A 20,199-nucleotide genomic window follows, 5' to 3' on the forward strand; every position below is an offset into this window, starting at 1 on the left:
CGAGATAGTTAACTGTGTACTTAAATGTATCCTTTCTTTGCATGACTTGTATCTGTAAAACGAATAAAACCAAATTTACAAAAAAACAAGAAACCTTGAGTATAAGTGTAATTTGAATACGTGTCACTGTGAAACTCTATTTTGCAACCCTACAGCTCACATGGACCCCTCTTGAGATAAGCCTGGCTGCTCAGCCACTCTACCAACTTGTGTAGCACAGACTTATAACAAAGGTTGGGTTACCTATTGCCAAGAGGACAAGGCTGTTGTAGTCTCCCACAGGGTTACTACATACAATCTTGCCTAACAGCCACCATGCTCTTGTCGCACTCTTATATTGTCCTGGCTCTTGCCAATGCTTGTTTTGCATATCATACAGTTCCTTAAATTCTCTTGGCACTTACCAATGCTTGTTCAATGTTTCTTGCGGCTCTAACTAATGCTTGTTTACCAGTGCTTTTCGTGGCTCTTGCCAATGCTTGTTTCTCATATCATACAGTTCCTTGAATTCTCTTGGCACTTGCCAATACTTGCTCGCCAATGCTTCTCGTGTCTTTTCCCAATACTTGTTTTCTCATATCATACAGTTCCCTGTATCACGAACTTTTACAAACTTGCTTTCACCCATGTCGGTATTCAGAAAGTGCTTATTTTTATTTTACTTAGGTTTGGTATTCAAATAAATACTTGCTTTATTTCAAATCATCAGTGTTCATTGCTAGCTTTGCGTGCATGCCTGCCAACCCAGTGTACCCCCCTGCTTGGTTGATGCACCGTTCAGATCTTACGGCGTTCCAGCGAGGCCTCCTGCCGCCACAAGCGCTCTCTCGTGCGGAGCCTCGTTCAGTCTCCCAGCGGCTTTCCGTGGCTGTGCTCACCCTGTGATGCTTCTCCTGCAGCTCGGGCTTCATGCGACCGCTTCCCTTGGTCACGCCGGTTCTCCTCTCACAGTCTGCCACGGACCTCCAGTGTCCTTCAGCTTCGCTGCCTGCTGCATACACTCTACATCCTCCTCCAAAGGGTCTCGAGCTGCTCCGCTTGCCATGCAGCTTTCCCAGAGAGATCTGCTTCCGCCCAGCAGTCTGTAGCGCTGCTTCCACAGTTCCCTCCATTTGCACAGTACTTCCTGCTTTTATTTTACCACCACCATTATTGGTCCAAAAAGAACTAGACAGCTCACTGGTGAAACGCGAGTCCTGCATTACTCTTGCTGGCCTCTTCCTCGTCCCAGTACACAACTGATGTCTGTATATGTTTTTGTTTATAAAGTGAGGATGTGTTTCTCTAGTTGGTCTCTTCCTCGGCCCAGTACCAAACTGGTGTTTCTTGGGGAATGTTTTAGGGGAAAACAGCAAAAGGATTTACAATAGCCTATAAAGGCTTGAGGGACAACCGACTCATTATTAAGGGGAAATTGGGGATACCATGTCTCACCTAAGGGCGCCTCATCCCCACTTTCCAAGTCTTCTCCATCCAGATGATCCTCCCTCGTATATCCACCCCCAAGTTCAGGGTCCAAAAGCGATATAAATAAATAAAAAGTACCTCCGTCCCCGGCGGGGGACGAGGGAAGCCCCGAGCTGTGTGGAGGCGCAGAGCAGGGATGGCCCGCTCAGAGTCTCCACATGGCTGGAGGCTTTCCTCGTCCCCCGCCGGGATCGCAGGATCAAGAAGGTAAATTGGGGGGGGCGGGTGGGAGGGAGGGAAGGGAAGGGAAAAATAATAAAAAGACTTACCCGAGTTCCCGGCAAAGGGCGAAGGCAGCCTCTCAGCCGCGGGGAGGCTCGAAGCGGGGATGACCCTGCTTCGAGCCTCCTCATTGGCTGAGGGGCTGCCAAGCCCCCCGCCGGGGACAAAGGCAGTGGAATCCTGACGGAGGGATTCCCGGCCGGGTAGGGACCTGGCGAGAGCCAATAAGAATGCTTGTTGCATTCTGATTGTCTCTCGCCGGGGTAGTAATGAAACATATACATTCTTCATGATGCTTCATTGCTCTGCCAAGGTTAGGTTCTGTGTAGACGCCCAATTATTTGACATTGTCATTACTGATTGACAAAGCATGCAACAATCTAGAATACAAACTAAGTTGCCAGTTTTGAGGTTACATTTAAAACGAAAAGGATTTTTGTATAATTTTTACAGGTAATGGAACTCTAATGAAGTCTAGGCCATGGTACAAAGATTTAACTCAATCAATCAGATGATTTGTAATACACATTCTGTTCATTATTTCCATGTACGATACTAAAATTCAAGTTGCACAGCGGATTATATTCCCCTTTCTTCTGGGATCAAAACTACCAAAGCTGCTTTGCATTAGCTAGTTTTGTTTTCAATAAAGTGTTCAGTCATGTTATATTTCACATTAAGTACATGATATTTCAGTGTAAATACATTGTGAGCTTATGAAGAACATGACATTCAATCGGGTTACTCCCTACAGCATGGACAAAGAGGTATTGTGTGTTCTGCTCAACCCCTCTGTGATATTTGACACAATTGTTTACACATTTCTCCTCACACTCCCCTTTACCAGAAAATCCAGATGGGACATTGAGTCAATGTGCCTTGCGGTACCATGGCACCATCCTATCACCTGAAATCCTCAATCTCTTCATGCCGACTATAGGATGTGAGAAGTCTGAGAGCATTCTCACACCTACTCCCCTTGGATCCTCTTCTCAGGTGGCCATGAGGGAAAGGCTATTGCATTTTGGATCCTGACCCTGGGGGTGGAGATGCGAGGGAGAATCACCTGGGTGGAGGGTCCTTGGGTATTGTGGAGAGGTCTGCAGGCGAGACATGGTATCCCCCTTTTTCTTGTGATAACCAACCATACCCTCCCCCTGCCTTTATAGGCTGCTGCCAATGACTTCCTTTCATTTCACCTCATTCATAGCTCTCCAGTACTCAAACGAAGATGATGTGACTAGGAGTGGTACACTCTAACATGCCATCACACCACTCTGATACTGAGACGAGGAAGAGGTCTGAAGGCTGTTGTAAGGGTCAGGCATGTCAAGAGAACACCATAACTATAGTCAGGTAAATGGGCTTAAGGATTCGCACCTGCAACCTGTTAAGTGGTCGCAGATGCATAAAAGGTGGAGCTGACAATCGGAGAGGGGAGACCAGCTGAAGAAAAGTCGGGCCGGGTGTGTTGGGCCTGTGAGGAGTGAAACCCTGTTGAGAAGGAGGCTGCTGAGGAGGGTCTTGCCCCAAAGCCACGACACTGGCAAATATCCAGGAGAGACTGCGATGCTGAGGCCCGGGCGGGCTGAGAGAGCGTCACAGCTGTTATAGACTCCCTGATTGGGTGCCCACAGCCGGAGCTCTGGGGCACGGAAGAGAGCCCAGCAATGTCCGTGAGTGGCGAGCGGAGCTGCCGGCAATCCACAGAAATTTTCACAGTGCAAGCGCTGCTCACAACGCTGCAGATGTGGACGCAGAGCAGAGAGCAAGGTAAGAAAATGCTCGCAGGAGTCGCCAGGGACCAGTGAGTGAACCAAAGTGAACACTCATACCGGGGCACTCCTGGGGCTTCTATAGGGCAAATGTAATTGCTGGGTGAACTAAAATTAATGTGAATGCCAAAATAAACCCAAAGCAGGGGTTATATGAGCAAGTTGAACTATAAGAGAACGCCTTGTAAATTGTGAACTATTGAATACTGAACTAAAGGTAAGCTTTGATAAGCCTATGAATGTAAAGCAAGCATGTGTGAAGCACACTTAATGAATACTGAAAGGCAATGAACGAATTCTATGGAATGAAGTGAAAAGCAAGTAATGAACATTAGTGAAGAGTGTGAAAGTAATGTGGTGAAGGAAATTAGACACTGCAGAGTGAATTGTATGGAAACATATTGTGGCAACGCCAAGAGACTGGCAAGGAGAAACCAAAGTGAAGGTGAACCAAGACACTGGGGCAGTGACAGAAAAACCTGTGTGGGCAAGAAAGCCTAGGGTTATCAGTTGTGTGACCTGTAATGGGTGGACCGTGTGGTCTGACAACTGCGCCTAGACCGAGGTTACCCTGTTTGTGAAAACCAAGGAAACATACAAACAAGTATGAAAGATTGCTGAAGTGAAAGCAGAAGAGAGCAATCTGTGTAACCTATTAAGGAATCAGAATGAGTGTGAAGTTGACCTGGAACTGGTTTTGAGTATTAAGAGACTAAAACTAAGTGTGAGCTGGCAAGCTGGACAAGCAGATGTCTTGGGGAAGGGAAACCTAAGACCTTGTGAACTTTGTTGTTGCCTTGGGGAAGGGAACCTCAAGGCCCTATTGAAACTGTGTTCTCTTTGTGGAACCGCTTTGAACTTTGGGAAGAGGAGCTAGATAAAAGACAAGAGCTGGAAGAAGCGCAGAATGTTATTTCGGAACACTGCTTATTTTCTTGTTGACATCTCTATACATTGTTTAACTTTAGTTGTGAGGGCAAGTATAGGTTTTGGACACACAGACTTTTGAGTCGTACTCAGACTATCGTTAGTTTATTTAGGTGGGGAAAAATAGCACAGGGCAGTTAGGCCTTACAACATCCTGATCTTTAAGTTAATAAAAGTATTTTGTTTTAACTTTGAATCTGTTGTCTGTGTTGCTTCATGATGCCGTCACAAGGAACGGACACCGACGTCCCTGTAACGAAATTCACAGACGGCATCCAGCTATACCTTAAGGCCAGATTGGTCAAAGCTATTTCACGGTTCAACCTCCTAATTAAATCTCAGCTTAATCAAAATAGAGTTCATACTGTTTGGAAATCGTGCCAGTGAAACATTCATCCAATCATGGTTAGCCAAAATGAATATTTTGAGGCTTGTGACGGAATAAGCCCCGACTGTCAAATCACTGGGGTTCATCTGTGACTGCAGCCTTTCATTCAGACATCACATTGCGGAAGTGTCACACACAGCCCAGTGCCAACTAACAAGGCTGCTCAGAATAACAAATGTCTTCCTTCCTCTCCGTTCAAGACTACAAGTCCTGATATCATGTTTGGAAAGGGGAGCCTGCTGCTCTCTGTTATCACTGGCACACTCAAAATAGCACATCATGCTTCAGCCACACTATTTGTTGACATCACAATATAGGAACCCTTCCTCCCCCATCTTGTTGGAGCTATATTGGGTACCAGTTCCAGTCTGGATCATCTTTAAGAATGCTTGTATCACAAAACTGTGGCGTCTCTAGCGCCGCCATACCTTGCCGAAAAACTGATCATCTTGGGAGACCATTGCAACTCATGTATCTGCAACATTGCAAAAGAGGAAACAAAAGTATGTAAAAAAGCAGCAGTCGTTTTTCTGCCAGCTCTTTGGAAATATGTCCTGTTACACATCCACATGCCTCTATCGCTCCTGCAGTTTAATAAACCACAGGAAACCCAACAGTTCAAGGAATTACTGAAATAGCACTGTGTACCGTCAAGCAGCAGTTAGGCTGTAAGTTCTTCCCGCATTCTGGCCAGATCCACCTTGTTGAATCTACCTTTTATCCAGTGTTCTATTCCTTCTTGGATTGGTTCGTGCTTTATAAATACCTTTCATCCATATTTAAATGTTAAAGTATTTGATTGAACATGTGTAAACTGTTCTTGATTATTCTCCAAGTACACGTGCAAGGTTGGGTAAACGTGTACATTTGATGCTCCCACGTTGGGCAGAACATTTCATTGATATCCACATAGAATATGACAATTCATCTATATTATCTTGTTAAGTATAAAAGCAAATCTATTCCCTTTTTAAGGACTTTAGATGTAGAATGACTCTCACTCCACATATAACATGCTGCTGTTTATTTTAATTTACAAATTAAAATAGTTGCATGAATTCGAATGCCTCTTTTGATCTCTCAATGGTAGTATCTATAGACTGATGAATATCATTAATTTGAAGAATATATGGAAAATGAGAAGGAAAGTTCCCAACACAATCCACTTCAGTTACTCCCTGACAAAGATGAAAGCTTCTTTAAAAGCAACATGCGTTCTAGCTTTTTACTGCTTCTATTTTTTTGCATCAGGCCTTTTCTCTGTATGAAGATGAAATCAGTGACTCAAAGGCACAGCTGGCGGCAATAACCTTGATAATTGGCACGTTTGAGAGGATGAAGTGCTTCAGCGAGGAGAACCATGAACCTTTGCGGACACAGTGTGCCCTGGCAGCTTCAAAGCTCCTTAAAAAGCCAGACCAGTGTCGAGCTGTTAGTACTTGTGCTCATCTTTTTTGGTCTGGGCGAAATACAGACAAGAATGGAGAGGAGGTAAGACCAAACATTATGCATTGTCTTGTTCTTCCTTTAATCTATTTGGTGGTATTTGTAATTTATTCTCAAATCAATGCTTGTAACCTGAGCTTGAAATCGTCCAATCCTGCATTTTTCTATTGATGCTTTGAAATGCATGCTGGCTGTGGCACGATCTAAAGTTTTATTGCCCTTGCTCTTTCATGTCTCTTGTATTGTAATGTAATACAGTCATTCAGACACCAGCGCTTTGGTTCTTAGTGTTATATTTTGGTGTTATTGGGTGTTGTATAGCTAGGTGCGGGAAGACAGCAAGGTTGATGGCGCTTACATGGGAAACAAGTCAGATTTCAAAAATCCTGCACTGAGCAGCATTAAACATTAAGAACAATATGATGTGTCTTGCAGGCTGACATTGCAGTGTAGTGAAGTTGCTTCGTGCTGGATGGCATTCAGAAGTATTGCCACAGCATGCCTAAGCATAATCATGGTGCGGAAATTGGCATGTTGGTAGGAGCGTTCTTTGAAGGTTGAGACAGTACAGTTGGATGTCAACGGTCTCACCACAGGTAGATCACATTTTTATAATAAATAGTATTCTCCATCACAGGGTCTGGCATGGATTCACACGCTCATGCATATTCCCCATCGTCGGGCTGGCAATCATCAGTAAAAAATAAAAGCAGTTTCTCTCTAGCCTGAAAACTGCATTTCTCCTCTAGACCAATCACTGATTTTGGGTCATACCGCCCCCATGCAATGACAGTCGTCTCCCTAAGCTCCACCCCTGGAGTACATCTTCATATTTTTACTGCACGTTTCACTGTTTGTGAGTCCTCTCTTCTTGTTTTTTCGATTAAAACATTGTGTTTTTTACTGATTCTGTTCCAGTGTCAACGACAGGCGGGCAGCAGGGACCCATTGTCGGCAAAGATCAACTTTCATTGCGGATCTTCTCTTCAAAGTTTCGAGAGGCCTAGACTTGGACCTACATCGCGCCTTCCAACATGTCTGAGGAGAAGAGGAGCCTCTTCAAGAAATGCACGAAATGTGGACTGAGAAATGTGTATGTGGAAGATCGGCATCTTAACTGTGTGTATTGCCTTCATCTCAAATGTTTGTATGTTTGCATCCGGACCACAATGAAGGGCGGATGTGAGATTTGTCGTGGATTTTCGAAGAAAACGAAAAAGGACCAGTACAGCAGGTTGGCAACATGACTCAAATCGGGGAAGGCCTCAGACGCCGCCTTCGGGCTCGGTCAGGCCTCATCCAGAACCCGCCGGTCCCATGTGCAAACTTCCTCAAAGAAAAGGTTGAGGTCCTTTGAGAATGCCCTGTCCACGGGGGTCCAAAAGAAAGGCAATCTTCATGCTATGGCTCCCACTGGGTTCGCTGCGGCCACGGGTCCCAATTACGAAAGGACACAATCAGTCGCTGTCTACATCCACAACGAGCCTACCAGTGGGGGGCACTCCCTTCGAGACGAAGTCCTTAACCCCTACGAAGCTTTGTCTACCGTTTTCGGATAAGTCTGTGAACGAGAAGTCCGCAGGTGGCTCTGCATGTTCCCCGCCGACTACAACATTGGCCGCCAAGAAAATGACTTCATCAACGACCTTTTTGTCGTCAAAGACATCCACTTTGTCGAAGAACACGACCTAGTCAACGGTCACAAGCCAGTTGACAAAATCTTCAGCATCCACCTCGTCAGCAGCCACCATGACTTTGTCGAAAGGCGACTTGACGACAAAGGTGGTCTCTAATGTCACAAATGCGGAAACCCCACGAGTAACCCTACCACCACAGCATATGGCTGCAGCGACGCCAACGACATCCGCTGGCACACCAGTGATGGGGACTGTTCCTTTCGTCACCCCACTCCGGAAGGAGTCAGTGAAGGACAAGGAGCGACTAATGCCCTCCGAAACCCCGACAAGGGGAAGCAGGGCCAAAGGAGGCATCAAGGGAGCAGGAGCACATCTACACAAGCTCGGATGAGGACAACTTGCCCAAGGACTGCTTCTCGGATCACGAGGGGGGAGGTGAGCCAGTGTCCATAGAGGGATCTCCACAGGATGAACCTGTATCCCCATCTAGTCCAAGAAGGGTCAGCCAGAAGCTGTTGCCGACTGTTCCCCCACTCCTCAACCGGCACCTAGGGACATGCCGTTGGACATACTTACGACACTGCACATGCTTGCTATCGGAGATACATCAACGACTGCCTGCTGCACCTGCTCTGGCCCGCAATCCCTCAAGGCCACGGAGGAGACCTTCTAGGCCGAAGTGTAAGTCGAAGGACCCGACTGGCCCGAGGCATCAATGACAGCCCTACCACCTCTGCATCAGGCCTTGACTCCTGTTGTTAGGGATAACTCACAGGTAAGCAGGGCGGGTTGCTAGGAGTTCATGGACCTAGAACTCATGGAAGGCCTAACTCCTTCCCGAATCCCAAAAGGAACGCAAGTCAATCAAAACAAGTAGCAAGTTCAACTGAGGTTTATTACCACCGACAAACCACAGGGATCAAATGCGCGGAGGCGGTTCCAGGCACAGCTTGAAGAACTCTTGCCCGCAGGCCAGTTTTGATTGCATTTTGCATCATCAGTGAATCACACCGTGGGCCCTTCTCCAAAAACCGGATAGGTTGCTGAGTGGTAGTCCCCCTATAGCAGCCCCTGTAGAGGTTAGCGGTTTGGGCATGGCCATGTTAGATGTCAGGCCTGGACCATCTTGAAAAATGTTACTTACTAAATATTACAGTATGTGGACCCATTGGGTCATAAACTGTGATTGGCTGAGCCGTGAGCCCCCAGGCCTGGGACAAAATCAATCCCCAGCTCGGACTGCACCTGTTCACGGTTCTGTGTGCAACTATGTGTCTGTGATGTAACCGTGTGTAGCCCATTATTGCTGTACAAGTGCTCCTTTCCCATCGCATAGCTATAGCTCATATGAAGCAATTTTGTTGCGATCACCGTCTGGTCTGTGAGACGGTTGCACTGCTCAGCCACCAAGTCTTGGCTCACTCAGCTCGGCTGAGTCATGTGCCCAGAGACCTTGTTTGTGAGTCTTGGGGTTCTGAATTATTCTGAATTTAAGAAGAATTATGCTTCTCTACTGCCGGTGTTACTTCAGTTCAGGGGGAAGAATGTCACTTTGCAACAGTGCAACCTTATCAGTGGCCTCGTTCCACACCGCAGTACTTCTGCTTGCAGAGCACTCAGCTGGCTTCAGGTTCTCTGAGACGATTATGGCCTACTATGATTTCTTAAGCCATTGCCTGGTTTTCCCTGTGTGTGTGTCTTCCATATAGCATCCGTAGGTTAGTGCATCATGGCTCTGTCAGGTCCCATGGGTTCTCCTGCCATTCCATGGGGTTATTTACATGTCAGCATCTGCAAGCATGTGAACATGATGATCTTGCTTCTGGCGTTTGTGTTGCTGCGATAAACTAGGGGCAAAATAATAAACGTGTAGACAGTATGTATATGTCACCGTCCTCTATCTCATAGAACTGTACGCATTTGTGTTCTTTGTGTATTTGGGTGTGTGTGAGTGTCCCGAATGTGCGGATGGCACCTGTGCTTCATGTCTGACGCTGCTAGGTTGTGTAGTCTCTTAACGACTTGAGGCATGGTTTCTCAGCGCTTTGAGTCTATTCCGTCCATATAGCTGTCTTTGGCTCTGTCTTGCGCATCTTCATCCCTGGGTAGTGTTCGTACTGCTACGGGGTTGTAGGGACGACTGAGAGGATACTTCTCATGATGGTGGTTGGAGTGAGCTCTTGCAATCAGTGTCCATATTGTCTTTGGTTCTTCGTCCGGTTGATATGTCTCTCGGGACAGGGGGAATAGTTGGACCTCTCTTCACTGTGGTGGAGGAGCCCCCCCCCCCACACGGACACTTCGAGGACTATGTGCCATCAGATGGAAAGCCGTTGTGTGCTGAAGAGTCCGCCAGGGCTTCGCCACCGGATGAGGCTGGCTCCTTTCACGCCATGATGTCAATGGCGGAAGTCCATCCCTCTGCTGGATGATGTCTAGGAGGACGGTTTGGCCATAATGAAGACACTGAGTACCGCACCTCCCAAGCGGGATAGGCTGGAAAAGAAGGGTACAGGGTTCCTGACTCTGCCCCAGGTGCTTCAGGTCACAGGCTTTTCCTGACTCCATAATCTTTGCCGCCTGCAGGAAGCGCTCAGCAAATCCATTGTCTTCGGCCATGGTGCCCCCTGACCAGGAGGGCAAGAAAATGGGTGCGATGGGCAAGCGCATCATTTATACCGCAGCCCCCACCATCAAAGCCGCACATGCCCTGGCCATCTTATCACTACGGCAGGGATCTGTGGTATAAGCTGGGACCTATTTTGGACTTGCCCTGTTCCAGAACGGTGAGGTGCCGTCGGACCACGTCATCACGGTTGCCTTGGACATCGTGATTCTGGGTTCTGCCAGATGGGCAACAGGGTGTCTCTCTGAGGGCAGGGATGGCTGAAGGCCACCAACTTCAGAAAGGATATCCAGTCCAAAGCAGTGGACATGCCCTTTGATGGGGGCAAACCTTTTGGCAAGACCGTGAATGTGTCTGTGCAGACGATCAAGACAGACATGGATATGTTTTTTCCTCCGAGTAGTTCTGCAGGTCTTTTTAAAATTTCACTACTTTTTTAAAATTTCACTACTTTTCTGTCAATTGTGATGTTTTTGAATTTGTCAATTTCAACTTCGAGCTTCTCCAATTTGTCTTTCGATGGAGCAGCTCAAAGTTTAAATTGACAAATTCAAAAACATCACCATTGACAGAAAAGTAGTGAAATTTAAGAAAGACCTGCAGAACTACTCGGAGGAAAAACATATCCATGCTTACGAAGTACTTATTACACAGATATACAAAAAGGGCAAGGATACAACCGCAGAAATAGGGGAGTAACCTTCTCCGGAACCTCGTCAAGTGCGAGTGGAAGTGATCCAAGTCTAGCAGGACCATCAGGGCCATTAAAACCACTGCAGCCCGCTTTTTTTCACAGAGGGGGAGACCCAGGAGGAGACCCACACCAGCAGGGCAACAAATGCGCACATGCCAATGACACCAGAACCAGGCACCCCCAACCGGATACCAGTCTTCAACCTATCGAAACGTTTGATATCACCAGCCGAATTAAGGATGCTAGAGAAAGGACTATCTTTTGTGCCAGCTAATAAGGCTCGACCTTTTGAAACTGAATTGGAACTCGGAGTGTTCTTTAGGAACATCGGTCTAAAGTATTTCTTTGAAATTCACTTACCTGCAAATGTGGAAGGGCTAACAAGCGAAGAAAGACCAACTAAACGAGACAACATCACTGGATTTAAACAGAATCCTTCCTTTTTTCCACTCCCGCACACTATCTCGTGTGCGAGATTGAAGCTTTTGAAAAGATTGTCCCAAGACGGTCATGGCCGGTTTTTCCAAAGAGAATTATTATCAGGATAACTTGGACCAAGAGGAAAGGAATGCTCTCAAGAGCCTACAAAATGACAAATCTATTACCAACAAACCTGCATGACAAAGGCGGCGGCATAGTCGTTATGAACACTACCAACTGTGATGCTGAATGCCTACCTCTACTCGGCGACCAACGTGACTACAGGCCACTTAACCATGACCCAACCAAGGATTTACAGGATGAGATCAAAAGCCTGACCCAACATGCCTTCGAAGAAGGGTGGATCTGCGAGGACAAGAAAAAGTTTTTGAACAAAGCACGCACCGCATACCAGCTTTCTATATCCTACCCAAAATACATAAGGACGCTAAGAAGCCCCGAGGGAGACCCATCGTCTCTGCCTGTGACTCGCTGCTCGAACCACTATCAGTATACACAGATTTCTTTCTGAAATCCTTTGTTGTCGGATGCCATCATACTTGAAGGACACGACCAGTACCATCATCATACTCAACAACGTTGAACTAAGACTTGATAGTCTACTTGTCACCATGGACGTCGAGGCACTCTACATGTCGATTCCACAAGGAGAAGGCCTTGTCATGATCTCTGCTTCCAAAAGGTCAGGGTTTTCCCAACTCCCTTGGAAGCAGATCCATAACCCAGGTTCCGAGTGCCAACCAGTCCCAATTGGGACCTTTTGGACCCAGTCCTGGCGCCAGTGGCACCAGGCTCATAAATATGCCCAGTCCCAGCGCTGGAAGCGCCGGGCTCATAATGCTTGGGTGGACTTACCTGCAGCAGACCATGCTGCTTACTTGCCTGCCAGTTGAGCCTCTGATCCTCTTCTGTTTGGAACTACTTTTCCTGTTGGGTGGGGCAGGAGCCACTCCCTAGGTTCAGAACACTGGAACTCTTCTGGAAAGCAGGAACTCTTTTCTTACCTAGGCGTGGCTGTGGAAGGAGACACCTAAGCACTACAGGAGGCTATTTAAACCACACCCGATGGATGAATCTTGCTTTGCGTTATTCTGCATCCTCTGCAGCAGAACGCTCATCGTGTCTTCTGCATCTGATCCTGGGCCTAAGGAAAAAGGCTTACCATCCTGAATCCAGTCTTCAGCAACACCTATAAAGACAAGAAAGAACAGGTAAGCATTACGGTCTTCAGTGACAGCTCTTCACTTACCTGGTCCATCGGCTGTCACCAACGCCTCGCGCTGCATTCCGACATCTGAAAGACAAAGGCTTACCTACTCTTCGCACGCTCCGGAGGCCTTCGGCGATGCATCCCGCATCTGAAAGACAAAACAAGGTGCGTTTAAAGACATTGGGGAACTTTAATACTCAAGTGCCATTACTTCTTTCCACATCTAACCCAGTGGGTATTCCGGCACCCTGCAGCCGCTCCGAACTTGTACCTGCAAAATAAAACGACAGTTAGAGCGCATAGTGAAGCAGGCAACAAGCGCTTACTTACGTGCTTCCAGGCGCTTCTATTCATCACACGGGCTCCATCTTCAACTCACTTCAGCCCGTCATCCACCATCGCCGGAACCCTGCAAAACAAGAGACATCATTACTAAAGACTTTAAAGACATTAGAATTACTCGAAACTTACCGTTCGTGCAGTAAACGATGGACAGCAGTCCTCTGAAGTCAAGAGGCCTGCTCCCCTTATCCAGTGAAGAAACTGGTTACAGCACCCTGCCCCGAGGCAGATGGAGAGCACGGCGTTCACTTACCTAAGGTGAGAGCGTTAACCTTCGGGGTTCTACAGGAGAAGAGAAAGGGAAGAAGAGAGAGACATTCAATAACCCAGTTCATTAATCCCATATTTTCTATCTGCAGACATCTTACCCTTCGAGTCAGACATACAGTGCACAGAGGTCCAGCCCAAAGAGCCAGCCGTGTGTTACACATCACCTTTGAAGATACGGTATACGCCCAGTCAAGACCGGCGCCTCTACGGGAATCAGGTGAGCGTTACAGAACGCAAAGCCTACCACAAAACTCCCGTCCAGGCGCTATGGAAACCTCGGATACCGACCAACTAGCCCAGTTACTTGGGGAACTAAGGGCAGAAGTGCATGCAGCCCGTCAGGAAACGAACGCTCTAAGAAGGGAACTGATTATTTCCAAGGAGCGAACAGATGATCTCGCTAGACAATTGCTACAGTCACAAGCCGGACAGACCCCGTTACCCGCATCTGGGGGAAATCTTCCTTCTACATCCTCTATGAATCCAGTGCAGATCAACCTACCTGGGAATGTACCTCTGTTCCGCCCGAACGATTTGCTGGTGACCCAAAGAGGTTTGCAGTATTTATCAATCAGTGCCGGTTGCATTTCTTATGCCGGCCAGCAGCCTTTCCAACTGATCAAGCTAAAGTAGCTTTCGTGCTTTCGTACCTTAGTGGCAATGCGGCAGACTGGTCGATCCCTCTAGTAAATCAAGATGATCCGGTCCTCCATGATTTTCAAGCTTTTCAGCTCAGTATGGAAAAACTGTTCGCAAGACATTCACAGGGGCAGGCCTTGGACAATGAGCTTCTTTCGTTGCGACAAGGTAATCAAGACCTTTTGGCTTATATTGCGTCTTTCAACAGACTGATAGTGGAAACTCAATGGCCTGAGGACAAAAGGATTACGCTGTTTTATAGAGGTCTACGTGGAGAGCTCAAAGATGTGTTAGCCCAAGTAGTGAATCCCCCACAAGATTGTTCGGACTATATAGACTTAGTCGTTCAAATAGATCACAGACTGCAGAACAGGAAGGCCGATCGTTCCAAGTTTGAGGCTCGAGTATTTTCCAAACCGCCAACTCCTTCCAAAGGAGTAGACTCCGGGGAACCCATGCAAATAGGGGGTCTGAAAGGTCCTCTAACACAAAAGGAGCGGGAAAGGAGAAAACATTTGCAATTATGCCTCTATTGCGGAAACTCAGGGCACTTTCTTCGAGACTGTCCGGTGAAACCTGCCAAGAAGGCAGTCGGAGCTGCAGTTACCAAAGTTACAAACTCTGAGCAGGGAAACGACCTCGCCCGACAAGAATAGAGGTCCTCTTGCCGAGCGTGAAAACCAGTTCCGTGACCTCGCATTTCGTGATACCTATGGTCCTCATTAGCCCTGATAATCCGGATCGATTACATGCAATTGAAGCTTACGTCGACAGCGGTGCCATCGGCAATTATGTGGATCATGAAATGGTTTTGAGGATGAATCTAACTCTTTGTCCCAAGGCTGTAAAGGACGTCATTACTACGGTGGATGGTACGGAGATAGCCTCCGGGCCAGTAACGCATACCACTCAAGAAGTGACGCTAGTAAGTCAAGATGGACACCATGAGAAGATCGTGTTCGATGTGATCAAGGCCCCTCAGTTTCAGATTATTCTAGGAATACCTTGGTTAGAGAAACACAATCCTCTGATCGATTGGCGAGCAAGAACGGTCCAGTTTCCAGAATGTGTCTCTACTTGTCACCCTCCACCTGGTGTTGCACTGGCAGCAATTTCTTCAGAGACTCCCCAGTTACCTCCCGAATACCTAGAATACCAAGATGTTTTCCGGAAGGATCAGGCTAACTCTCTACCTCCTCATAGGTCTTATGACTGCCAGATAGACCTGATACCTGGATCTACTCCTCCTTGTAGTAGAATGTATGCCCTCACCGAGCCTGAGAACCTTCACCTTCGACAATACCTGGATCAATACCTGGCAAATGGGTTTATTCGTCCTTCCAAGTCCCCTGCTTCTTCAGCTTTGTTCTTCGTTCCAAAAAAGGGAGGAGACCTTAGAACTTGTATAGATTATCGCTCCCTGAACCAGATCACCGTTAAGAATAGATATCCGTTACCTTTGATCCCTGAACTCCTGGACCAAGTCAGAAAAGCATGCATATATACAAAGCTGGATCTTAGAGGAGCTTACCACTTGGTACGAGTAAAAGAGGGCGATGAATGGAAGACGGCCTTCCGCACCAAGTATGGGCTATTTGAATATCAGGTCATGCCCTTCGGACTTTGCAATGCCCCGGCCGCCTTTCAATATTTTATGAACGATGTCCTCAGAGAGCTCATAGATGTGTGTGTTGTTGTTTACATTGACGACATCCTCGTTTATTCTTCATCGGAATCTGAACATCGGAAACACGTGAAAATGGTCCTCGAAAGATTGCGTCAACACAAACTTTTTGCTAAGTTGGAAAAATGTGTTTTCAACGTGACTGAAGTTGAATTCTTGGGATTCATATTATCACCTGGCGGAGTGTGTATGGATTCAAAGAAGGTCGATGCAGTTCTCAAATGGCCATCACCATCCTCCGTAAAAGGTGTGCAAAGCATGTTAGGCTTCGCTAACTTTTACCGCAGGTTTATCCCCGAATTCTCTCGAATAGTCCAGCCCATCACTGCCTTGTTAAAGAAAAACAAACGTTTTGAATGGTCTACCGAGGCGGAACAAGCTTTCCAGGATTTGAAGACTAAATTTATCTCTGCACCAATCTTAAAACACCCTCGCCCCGAACTCCCCTACATCGTGGAAACTGATGCTTCAAGCCTTGCCAGGGGGGCAGTTCTATCACAAAAGGACCCGGTAACCAATCAGTTGCATCCCGTGGCATTTTGGTCCCGCAAATTCTCGCCTCCTGAAATCAATTACACGATTACTGACAAGGAACTTCTGGCTATCAAGTCTGCCTTTAAGGCTTGGCGGCATTATCTGCTGGGGGCCCGACACACCGTTACTGTGATTACGGATCACCGAAACCTGCAATATTTGAAAACCGCAAAAGCCCAATCCTCTAGACAACTCCGTTGGGCATTATTCTTTGCCGAGTTTGACTTCATAATTACCTATCGACCTGGTACAAAAAACGGTAAAGCTGATGCCCTTTCTCGGATGGGAGTGGAAGAACACTTGATCAACCCTAAACCTGTACCAATCATTCCCGAACAAAGAATTCTGGGTGTAATCACCACACAATCCATAGAGGAAGTTAAGGATAAAGCCAGGCAACTTGTAACTCCAGCAGACATACAGAATTGGCATCTGCAGGGAAAGGACTTTGCAGCAAAGGACAACTTATTGTATTTCCAAGAACGATTATACCTACCCAGCACAGATTTACAGAAAAAAGTAATCTCTTGTTATCACGATTCTTTAATGGAAGGACATCCCGGTATAGCCAAGACCTCAGAAAAGATCAAGCGCCACTTCTGGTGGCCGTCTTGGAAAAAAGATATCAGAGACTTTATAATGTCCTGTGGAGTATGCGCCCAAAACAAGAGTCAAAAGGAAAGACCAGCAGGCCTCTTACGCCCTATTGACATCCCACCTCGCCCATGGCATACGCTTTCTATGGACTTCATCACCGATCTACCGCCATGCTCCGGATACAATAAGATTCTAGTAATCGTGGACTTATTCTCCAAGATGGCGCATTTCATTCCGCTCAAAGGCTTGCCAACAGCAGCAACTCTGGCCCAAGAATTTCTCGAAAACATCGTCCGACTGCACGGTTTTCCTTCGGTTCTAATTTCGGATCGAGGTAGTCAATTTATTTCTCATTTTTGGCGAAGTTCTGTCGGTCGGCTCAAATTGATGTGAGACTATCGACCAGTCACCACCCTCAGACCGACGGACAAACCGAGAGGACCAATCAAACTCTGGAACAGTATTTACGCTGCATGCTGCAACAAACTGAAAAAACTTGGAAAGACATCTTTTGGATAGCCGAATATGCCTACAATAACTCTGCCCATTCGGGAACTGGGAAAACCCCGTTTTTTCTTTTGTACGGCAGTCACCCTCGAACCTCAGAGTTGGATCCCCTCCAAGATCTTGAAACACCAGCAGTAGACTACCTGCATTCTACAATCACCCAAGCCTTTAAGGAAGCTGTTTCTCACCTTCAATGGGCTAAAGAACAATACAAGAAAGGAGCAGATCAACATCGGAAGGAAGCCCCTCAATATCAAGTAGGGGATCAAGTCTGGTTATCCACAAAATATCTACCTCTAAAAGGGCCACGCACATTCAACCCAAGATACCTTGGTCCCTATTCCATCACTACCATAGTAAACCCAGTAGCGGTCAAGTTGGACTTGCCCCCGCACATGAAGATACATCCGGTCTTCCACGTCTCTCTATTAAAACCCGTGCAACCTCAAACCCGACTAACTAAATCTCCAAAACCTATCCTAGTTGATGGAGAACTCGAGTTTGAAGTCAAAAGCATTCTGGACTCCAAGATCTCCAAATCTAAACTATTTTACCTAATTGACTGGAAAGGCTACGGCCCCCAAGAGAGATCCTGGGAACCTGCTGAATATGTCCATGCTCCTCGCCTAATCAAAAGATTTCACCGAACATTTCCTGACAAGCCAAAACCCCCGGAGAAGCCCGGTTTGGGAGGGGCCTTGAGGGGGGGTACTGTCATGATCTCTGCTTCCAAAAGGTCAGGGTTTTCCCAACTCCCTTGGAAGCAGATCCATAACCCAGGTTCCGAGTGCCAACCAGTCCCAATTGGGACCTTTTGGACCCAGTCCTGGCGCCAGTGGCACCAGGCTCATAAATATGCCCAGTGCTGGAAGCGCCGGGCTCATAATGCTTGGGTGGACGTACCTGCAGCAGACCATGCTGCTTACTTGCCTGCCAGTTGAGCCTCTGATCCTCTTCTGTTTGGAACTACTTTTCCTGTTGGGTGGGGCAGGAGCCACTCCCTAGGTTCAGAACACTGGAACTCTTCTGGAAAGCAGGAACTCTTTTCTTACCTAGGCGTGGCTGTGGAAGGAGACACCTAAGCACTACAGGAGGCTATTTAAACCACACCCGATGGATGAATCTTGCTTTGCGTTATTCTGCATCCTCTGCAGCAGAACGCTCATCGTGTCTTCTGCATCTGATCCTGGGCCTAAGGAAAAAGGCTTACCATCCTGAATCCAGTCTTCAGCAACACCTATACAGACAAGAAAGAACAGGTTAGCATTACGGTCTTCAGTGACAGCTCTTCACTTACCTGGACCATCGGCTGTCACCAACGCCTCGCGCTGCATTCCGACATCTGAAAGACAAAGGCTTACCTACTCTTCGTGCGCTCCGGAGGTCTTCACACTGCATTCCGGCATCTGAAAGACAAAAGCTTACCAACTCTTCGCACGCTCCGGAGGCCTTCGGCGCTGCATCCCGCATCTGAAAGACAAAACAAGGTGCGTTTAAAGACATTGGGGAACTTTAATACTCACGTGCCATTACTCCTTTCCACATCTAACCCAGTGGGTATTCCGGCACCCTGCAGCCGCTCCGAACTTGTACCTGCAAAATAAATCGACAGTTAGAGCGCATCGTGAAGCAGGCAACAAGCGCTTACTTACGTGCTTCCAGGCGCTTCTATTCATCACACGGGCTCCATCTTCAACTCACTTCAGCCCGTCATCCACCATCGTCGGAACCCTGCAAAACAAGAGACATCATTACTAAAGACTTTAAAGACATTAGAATTACTCGAAACTTACCGTTCGTGCAGTAAACGATGGACAGCAGTCCTCTGAAGTCAAGAGGCCTGCTCCCCTTATCCAGTGAAGAAACTGGTTACAGCACCCTGCCCCGAGGCAGATGGAGAGCACGGCGTTCACTTACCTAAGGTGAGAGCGTTAACCTTCGGGGTTCTACAGGAGAAGAGAAAGGGAAGAAGAGGGAGACATTCAATAACCCAGTTCATTAATCCCATATTTTCTATCTGCAGACATCTTACCCTTCGAGTCAGACATACAGTGCACAGAGGTCCAGCCCAAAGAGCCAGCCGTGTGTTACACATCACCTTTGAAGATACGGTATACGCCCAGTCAAGACCGGCGCCTCTACGGGAATCAGGTGAGCGTTACAGGCCTGGAGGCAATTCGAAAAGTTCTTAACCAGAGAAACGACACTGACTCCACTCCCACTGAGTTTATCCTGGAATGCACTAGACTAGGCATGACAGAAAACTTCTTCCTGTTTGGTAGCCAAATTTACAAACAAACAAAGGGGATGAGTATGGGGGCCATCTTCGCCCCTGACATCACCAATCTTTTTATGGCACAATACGAAATGGACAACATCTTTTCTAATGAGAACCCTTTCCAATCACACATTGGGATTTGGAAGCGTTATATAGACGACGTGATTCTTATCTGGAACGGAACATTGAGTGAACTACTTTGTTTCCACAATTGGATTAACCAACGTAGCCCCCACATCAAGTTTACCATTCAATGGGACCATCACAATATTGATTTTTTAGATCTCCATATCTATCGAACAGGAGACCGTTTGAAGACAGAATTGTGCCAGAAGCCCACGGACCGTAACAGTTTGTTGCACTTTCAAAGTAACCATCCACATGGCCTCAAATACAATCTTCCGTACGGCCAATTTTTGTGAATCCGGAGGAACTGTACAGAGCCATAGAAACTTAAGAAACATGCCGGAGACTTGCAGACAAGATTAACTCAAAGAGGATATCCCCATAAAGCT

At 47.0% G+C, this 20,199-nt stretch overlaps 1 protein-coding gene across 1 annotated transcript in view; it reads left to right on the forward strand.

Moving 5' to 3' along the window:
• Positions 1–20,199, forward strand: part of VPS35 (VPS35 retromer complex component) — a 1,351,314-nt gene that overhangs the window by 1,159,782 nt on the left and 171,333 nt on the right. The window contains exon 15 of the mRNA XM_069607068.1: positions 6,031–6,270. Coding sequence (XP_069463169.1) covers positions 6,031–6,270 — 240 coding nt within the window. The remainder of the gene's footprint in view (positions 1–6,030; positions 6,271–20,199) is intronic.

Source organism: Ambystoma mexicanum, chromosome 1p, assembly GCF_040938575.1.
Source record: "Ambystoma mexicanum isolate Mex_15411 chromosome 1p, UKY_AmexF1_1, whole genome shotgun sequence".
Taxonomy (NCBI): Eukaryota; Metazoa; Chordata; class Amphibia; order Caudata; family Ambystomatidae; genus Ambystoma; species Ambystoma mexicanum.